General features: G+C 45.3%; 1 protein-coding gene across 4 annotated transcripts in view; it reads right to left on the bottom strand.

Moving 5' to 3' along the window:
* Positions 1-8,792, bottom strand: part of nrp1a (neuropilin 1a) — a 79,620-nt gene that overhangs the window by 13,916 nt on the left and 56,912 nt on the right. For all 4 annotated transcript variants that reach the window (XM_020621331.1, XM_020621333.1, XM_020621330.1 and 1 more), the window contains 2 exons: positions 7,576-7,731; positions 5,746-5,890 (listed from right to left, as the gene is read on the bottom strand). In XM_020621331.1, the coding sequence (XP_020476987.1) occupies positions 5,746-5,890; positions 7,576-7,731 (301 nt within the window). The remainder of the gene's footprint in view (positions 1-5,745; positions 5,891-7,575; positions 7,732-8,792) is intronic.

The raw sequence follows: 8,792 nt of genomic DNA, 5'->3' as shown, positions 1-8,792 counted from the left end.
CAGTAGGCGAACTGCAGGGGGTCTACGGTGTCCTTCAGGTGGGCCAACACCAGTCTTTCAAAAGACTTCATAACTACAGATGTCAGGGCGACAGGTCTGTAGTCGTTCAGTCCACTGATGGAGGTTTTCTTGGGAACTGGGATGATGGTGGAGCATTTGAAGCAGGAGGGGACTTCACACAGCTCCAGTGACCTGTTGAAGATAAGTGTGAAGATGGGGGCCAGCTGATCAGCACACGCTTTTAAGCAGGAGGGGGTCACACCATCTGGGCCTGGAGCCTTTCTGAACTTTTGTCTTTTAAAGAGGCCACGCACATCCTTTTCACAGATCATTAGAGGTGGGGGGGCTGGAGGGAAGAGTGGTGCTTGCCGGGGGAGCAGCTGCTGGGTCTGAAGTGGGGAGGGGAGTGTTGATTGTCAAACTTGCAGTAGAACACATTCAGGTCGTCTGCCAGTTGACAGTCCTCCACAGCAGGTGGGAGGGTTTTCTATAGCCAGTGATGGTTTTCAGGCTTCCCCACACAGACGAGGGGTCGTTGGCTGAAACCTGAGCTTTCAGCTTCTCAGAGTAGCTCCTCTTTGTTGCTCTGATCTCCCTTGTCAGTGTGTTCATGGCCTGGCTGTACAGAGTCCTGTCCCCACTTCTGTAAGCTTCCTCTTTGGCACGATGAAGCTGCTTGAATCTTGCTGTGAACCAGGGCTTGTTGTTGTTGTATGTACAGAAGGACTTTTTGGGCACACACATATCACAAAAGCTGATATAAGATGTGACCTTGTCAGTGAGTTTGTCCAGGTCTGTAGCTACAGTCTCAAATACACTCCAGTCTGTGCAGTCAAAGCAGGCCTGTAGCTCTGACTTAGCCTCCTCAGTCCAGCTCTTCACTGTTTTGACTATGTTGGTCTTTGGTTCTTGTCTCTCAGAGTTAGCAATGGTAACAAGACAGTCCAAGTAACTTCAAAACAGTGCTGATTTATTCAAAGGATCACAGGTAAAATTAACATTACACGCTCAGGTATCTTGCACCTCCAAACTGCACGCAGGCAGATGTAAGATGAAAGACCCTGAACCCACCAGGCCTATACAATTTTATCCCTTCGGTTGCGCTAGCCCCATACTACACAGAAACGTCAACCGAGACGTCTCTGTTGCCAACTTTGCAGCTGGCCATAACAGTAGTCAAAACATGAAGCAAATCAATGTGAGTGTGTGTCTGTTGATTAAGTGGTGTGTAGCTAAAAACATTCTCACACGACCTCTAGTGACATGTCGTGACATTAAACATAAAAACATATTATGGCTAAGGCTACAGTTATACACGTCATAATAATAACATTAAACATCCTGTCTGCTGACAGTCATCAACTTTTCTCTCTAGTTATCCTTGACCAGATGTACCCTGTAAAAACTCATAAGCATGTCTCAGCATTTAACAGTCTAACTAGACGTCCTATCTCCACTAAATATTTCTAATACATAAAGTATCTATCCAATATCTATCTGACTAAAAATACCTAACAACTACAGGCTTCGCATCTTTAAGTTTCTGCCTGTAGGTTGGAATAAGATGGACCATACAGTGATCAGAGTTTACTGGTTTCATACCCCCAGAGCTACAACTCATTGTACAACAACAACCACCATTACCCCCATGAAGCCCGCGAAGCACCTGTTGCATCCAGGAATCGAGCCTCTCCCAGCACCTCCTCAGCAGGCATCAGGGCCGCCGGTGACTCCTCCCCTGCTCACGTAAGAGCACACTCTCGGCGGCAAGGCACACCTGCTCTCAATCATCAGAGCAGCACATAAGCATGGCGTTGGTGTGTCCTCGTCGCCACATGATCTCTCTTCATTCAGATGGTAGCTTTACATTTGGTCCGTGCACCATCCTCATGTTTTCCAACGTTGAACTATTCGGGTAAAAAAAAAAATCATGTTGTTCTCGATCTGGTGATGATTGCCTTCAGTTTCATTTATTTTATGAACTGTCCTCCTGAGAAGTATGTACCTTGTAGTGTCTGAACTGAGGAGTGTGTTTTTCGTTTCATTTTTGTGTGGAGTGCTTAACTGAGACGCGCTTACCTTTTTTTTGTCTGAACTGCATAACTGAGGAGTGTTTTTGTGGAGTGATTAACTGAGGTGTGCTTTACCTTTTGTTTGAACTGATTACCTGAGGAGTGCTTCCTTGAGTTTGTTTGAACTGTTACCTGGTGCCATCTGTTACACTGCGGGCTCCGCCCTCCCGTCCTGAGTTCTTCTCCTGAGATTTGTATTAAGTGCCCGGGCTGGCCAAGCTTCGGCACTTACTCCTGTCTTCGTGCTGTAACACAAGCCTCTCTCCTTGACTGCCTCTGACCTGCTCTGCCGCTGAACATCTGTACCCCACGCCAGTCCCTGCTTCCTGGGACAAGCTGTCCAGCCAGTGGCGCTCTCCTTCCCCGAGCCAGCACTCCCTCACGCAGTTCATCTGTCCTTGTGCCCTTTTCATCTTTCCCTCATATGTCCGTTGTCCTCCCTCACGCTCTCCTTCTCTGTTCCAGTACAGTGTGCGCCACCTCTCCTCCGACCCCGGGTTGCTCCTCCAGCGGTCCAGTCATTACCACAGCCCCAGCTGCCCGAGACCCACAGCAGAATCTCCACGCCTGACACCTGCCGCCTCCCTTATTTCCTTTTTGGTCTTTATTAAAATAAATATTTCTTTAGCCTGGGTATGAGCACTGCACCTTCTTGAGTCCTGCCTTAGTTCAGATACGGCTCGGTCGTAACAGCACCAGGCACGAGTGAGCAGGCTAAAATCAGGAGAGTGACCCGGAGACAAAGACGCAAACGGGGCAAGACAGGAGGGCTTCATGCTAGGCTAAAAGCTCACGCTACCCGACCACCACTACCCAGCCTCTTCCTAGCTAACGTACAGTCTCTGGCAAACAAATTGGATGAGCTAGGAGCTAGGATTACAACACAATGGGAAATAAGATGATGCTGTGCTCTAATTCTCACCGAGACTTGGCTTTTTGACAAAGTCCCAGATTCTGTGATTCAGCTACAGACCCGCTCTGTACATCAGGGAGACCGCACTGCTGCTTCAGGGAAGGTAAAAGGAGGCAGTGTGTGTGTGTGTTTATCAACAGTGCGTGGTGTGGAGATTTACGGACTGTTTATAAGCACTGTTCACCAGAAGTGGAGTTTTTATTGCTGAAATGCCAGTCCTATTATCTCGGAAGAAAGCATAGTGCTGTGCTGAAAAAACTGGACTAGGTTTTTTTTTTGACTACAGCTTCACTTTCAACACAGTTGTCCCCCACAAACTCACCCACAAACTGTCCACACTGGGTCTGCACCCCACCCTCTGTGACTGGCTCCTGGACTTTCTGACTGGCAGGCCCCAGACTGTCAGGATTGGAAATAGGACTTCAGCCAGCATTATCACGAAAATTGGCACCCCACAGGGATGTGTCCTCAGTCCCATACTCTACACCCTGTTCACCCAGGACTGTGTCGCCTCCCACCAGGACAACATCATCCTAAAGTTTGCGGACAACATTGCAGTGACAGGTCACATTACTGGCGGGACGAAGCAGCCTACAGGAGGGAGGTAGCTGGTCTGGTATCATGGTGCAAGGACAGTAATCTCACCCTCAACACGGACAAGATGAAGGAGATGATAGTGGACACGAGGAAGGAGGGGAGATCTCATCGGCCACTGTTCATCCGGGGACTCGAAGTGGAGAGGGTGAGCAACTTCAAATACTTGGGCGTCCACATACTTGGACACTTAACACCACATAGCTGGTCAAGAAGGCCCAACAGCAGCTGTACTTCTTGAGGAGGCTGGGGAGGTTTGGCATGTTGCCTAGGATCCTTTGCAACTTCTACAGCTGCATCATTGAGAGCATCTTGACCAGCTGCATCACTATATGGTATGGCAGCACTACTGCTATGGACTGCAAGCGCCTGCAGATAGTGGTAAAGACTGCGGAGAAGATCACCAGGACTCCACTGCCCTCTCTGCAGAGCATTTACTACCGCAGGGTGTGTAGGAAAGCTGCCTCCATCCTCAAGGACCCCACACACCCCAGCACGGACTGTTCATACCCCTACCCTCTGGTCGGAGGCTTGGAAGTGTGAAATGCAGGACCTCCAGACTGAAAAACCCTTTCTTTCTGATTGCCATCAGACTCCTAAACAGCAGACTCAGGATCTGCCTCATGTAATTCCATCTGTACATTCTCATTTTGCACATGCATAATTGGACACTCACTACTGAATATTTGCTCCCATGTAGCATATAGTATTCTCTCTGCATTATATTGTGTTCTTGTTGAATTTTTATTTGCTTCCTTCACTTGCTATTGAGTGCCTTAGATTTGTGTTACTGCCTATGTATATTTGTGTTATTGCTCATCTACTTTATATTTCACTTGTATTGTGTGGCATTCATGTGGACGGCAAGAGAGATATATATATACATGGTGGCATCTTTACAAAGACGGTGGTGCATCTTTTTATTAATGTGTCTCTATTTGTATTTTATAATTCTCTCCACCCCTGTTTAGGCTGTTACTATGGCAGCACTTTTAAGAAAACATACAAAACATTTCTTGATACTTGGAAGAAAGTTTGTCATTAAAGTATCAGGGATTTATAACTGAAGTTAGAAAGGAGTAAATCACCAAGTTTATACAGCCCCCAAGAGCCTCATAGTTTCTTTCTCTCTGAATGTGCTAGCATGGAATGGAGCTGGCAGTGTCTTCAGAGCACCCCAGGGTGCTGATGTCATCACCAACTTCGATCCTGTGATATGTTCGTGCTCTGTGCAGTGGTCTGGTTGTGTGCCACAAACACACAGCGCAGCTGCAACCCTGCTGTACCGACAGTGCCCTCTGCTATTACATAAACAGGCACCCATATGTAATGCATAACTGCATGCTTGCAAACACAGAACACTGGACTGCCTACAGCTAATCTGTAGTCTCACTTTATTCCAAGGCTTAATCGCTAACTAACAACACAGTGTAATGTTTTTTCCCACCCATGTAAAATTTACACCTTACTTGAGTACAAAACAACAAAACACAAAAGCAAGTATGAATTCACAGTTAATATGCTCATAAACCCATAGAGATGCAGACAGATGTGCTAGAACCATATAAAAGTGAGCTACATAGACACACTGTTTATTAAAGTAACAGACAAAAAAAGCAAAGATGAGAAGAGCTTTGCCAAAATCAAAGCTCTGCAAGCAAAAGACAGACTGTGCTAAAGATGAGGCTGAGACCAGATCAACAGGAGGTGGTGGGACTCTATCGAGCCTACCCAACTCCAACTCTGTCTGCCTGACAGCTGTTGGTTCCATTTATATTGAATGAGCTACACCTAGACATGAGGTAGCATTAATATGTAATCATTCTTCATGTGCCACTGCGCCATTATGTACAGCAGCACCTTTCTTTAGCCTTAGAGGACTCAGACAGAAACAGAGCTTCATCTTACACCTTTCAAGGTGTCTGTGCAATTGGGGCTGGGATGGGCCATACCAACTATTTTGTAACAATAGCAGAGCTAAAACAACACTGAGTTGTATAGAAATTATAAACAAAGTCAGTGGTATCATTCTATTATTGCATTTGTAATAGTTCACTATTTAATTAGAATATAACCAGTTGTGTTTTCAGTGGCAGCTGTGAGCAAAGAGAGTGCTGAGATGTGTATGTACTCATGCAGCACAGCAGGGTTATGACCAGTACAAACCTGATATCTTGCAACCATACACCTCGAAGCGCAGTGCAATGCCTGTTTCCCAGGTAACAGGACGGATCCGGACGAAGCGTGTCAGCGTGGGTTTGGGCAGCATTGTCTTGGCAACATCTGTTGGGTTGGTATTGCCTTGGAAAACCTGTGGTAGAGGCAGAGAAAAAGCAAATCACTGACAAAAAATGTTGAATGCATGGTGGCAATTGGTGTGAGATGTTTGTATAGTGACTCACAAAACTGAGAACCAAGGTAAGAAGAGACTCCCATTCATTTTGAACAGCGACTGAGTGATCTGTGTTTCCTGACACATCATTTCTCTGTGAGGTTAATGTCACATAAAAGTGTTGGTTGTGGTGACTGCCACTCCTGACATTTTCCTTTGCTCTTCCTGTTGCACCACATGCAGCAGCACAAACATACCATGGCCTGTGACTGAAACCTGAGGCAGTATGTGTAAGGTTGACTAGATCAGAATGACTCAAGATGCCCTTTCTCTGTCCTCTAGTGGATGTTTTACAGCAGTTTACAGGTCAGAGTTGACCACCACTGACACTCAGAAAAACAACTCCCCACAGTCCATCACAGTCTATTCTTTGCAAACAAGTCCCATTGGTGACCCTATGACCTCCTGACCTCCCCAGCAGAGTATCTAAAACTTATATATAAATAACCATCAGGGCAAAGCCATTAGTCCATTTAGCCTGACTATTTTCTCTCTATGCCCTGTCCCTGAGCAACACCTATAAACAACATCACTAAAGGACCTTGTAACAAAGTCATGCACTCTCTTAAATGTCTCAGCAATTCTCATCTCCATGTGCTAATGGCAAAGTGGCTTTATTCAGAGGTGCGCTAAGATGCCAAACATGCAGGCTCAGCATGTAGCAAATGGTACCTCTCTGCACAAAAGCACTTTAGAGGCCAGAAAAACCCAGGCTGGTCTTACCATGGCACCTTTATGCCGCCACATTAAAGAAGGGGCTATGTACTTTAAAAAAATCAGGCCCAGGGGCATGTCTACACAGCAGCACAAACACGCCTTTTTGGATACTCTGTCACTGTTGAAGGCATCTTTGTTCCACTTGTGGCCTCGTGCTCTTTCAATCGATTCTTTTATTTACATGTCACACATTGTGAAGACACACATGCCTCTCTGACCCTCCAGACAATCCCCGAGGAGGGTGTGTTTGCTGTAACAAAACCTGGCCTGTTTGACAGGCTGATCAGCAATCAGTGGTTACAGCCTGTCATGCTCCGGTCAAGCATGCAATTCCTCTTCCTTTCTTCTCCTTTCCCTCCTGGACATACCTCTACCAGCTGCTCAAACATGACAGCCTCCCCTGTTTCCTTATGACCCTCTCCCCTTTAGTTCATGTTTGTCAAGTCTTGTGTCATCCATTCTTCTTTTATAACACATTGACTAGTGCTTGACATAAACCAGAGGCTATATTCTTCACACTAACCTCCCTGTAGCGACTGTATTAGTGCTGTAGTATGTTCTCTAAATATTCATACTGTAAATCCTTTTACACAGATGGTGGGTACATTACTATACAAAGCAAAGTGCATAATTACATGCTGAGAGACAGTTCAAGTACATATCTGGGTATCCCATTTTTTGCGGAGTCCACTGGCAACTTGGTGCAGACCGCAACTGAAGTTAGCGGTGAGATGGGATATCTCAAGTACAGGACATTTGCAGGGTTGGTTTTTAGTCACCAGTCGGGCAGGTGCAAAAATACTTTTCAACTTTTTAAAAGTAGGTTAGCCTTATAACTGCTGTCACTAGACCATTGCTAGCTCAAATTAAGCTCTAGTATCTCCTGCCTTTTGTTTGGATCCTTCCTTCAATGTGATCCAGTCCTCTCCATTAGAGCTGACGTCCACTTTGTAGGACCTGACAAAATAAATTCTCTGGGTCTCCTGGGAGATGGCGCCTTGGGTACTGATGGCTGAGACAAACCGCAAGAACCCAAGATCCACCTGTGAAGAGTAAAGAAAAAAAACCATAGTGACAAGCTGGAGAGTAGAAATTACAACCCCACTATTAGAAGCACCTCTGGCCATTGTCTCACCAGTTGGTACCTGGAATTTAATAAACAGCAATGAAATGATATTCACATTAATGCAGGAGACACAGGATGACAACTTAATTTCCTGTGATAAAAGACAAGAGCTTATTGGATAAAAGCGGATGTTGAATAGAAAGAGGTCTGCAATCACATTATCAAAATTGGCCAGGAAGAATGAGAGATACAGACTGAATATCAAATATTGTGCTTTTGAAATATGCAGAGCTTTATAAGATGATCATAAACTCCGGTACATCACTAGAAGGCTATTATATTTTCACAAGGAGACAATAAGAGGCAGTGGGGTAAGAGTATATGTGTTCACTAGTTGCACATACAGTATACTGTATATTTCCATGTGCATGTGCTGCAGTTAGGGCTGAGTAAGTCACTGGTTTACATCAGACCTAGTGAAGCAACACAATGTCTACCAACCATCACACAAAGGGAAACCACACAAACACAAACATTCTTCACTCAGACTTGTTTCAATTTTTAAGCCACTAACAATGCCACTGCACCATCCTTTCATCATAAGTAAAGAAAAGAGTGGGTGCGATGTAAAATTCCAAGGCTTCAAAGCGGCTAAGTCCTCATTATATTATGAAGCAGCATAAATTTAACATGTGTTAACATCATGTCTGACAGGCTGAGCATCTGATGGTAATGAGGAGTAATGGGCGGCAGATGTGATGAAATGCAACTTGAGTGGATTACTGAACTGACTCAGAGGAGATTATCCATATGTGCATATGTGAGCATGCATAAAAAAGAGGAACCACAGTGAAATCTTTTATGTGAGAGTGATCAGGCAGACACAGTGACATTTCTCAAAATCAAAGCCAGGGTGATCTGCTTCCAAACTGAATCTGAGTAGGGCTCCAGCATGTTAAAACCATACAATCAGAGTCAGTTAGCATTGTCTGCTGATGAGGCAAAAAGCAAGAAAGGAACATGTGCATGCCACAGAAA

Source organism: Monopterus albus, unplaced genomic scaffold (genome assembly GCF_001952655.1).
Source record: "Monopterus albus unplaced genomic scaffold, M_albus_1.0 scaffold258.1, whole genome shotgun sequence".
Lineage (NCBI taxonomy): Eukaryota > Metazoa > Chordata > Actinopteri > Synbranchiformes > Synbranchidae > Monopterus > Monopterus albus.
This window is presented reverse-complemented; position numbering and strand designations above follow the sequence as displayed.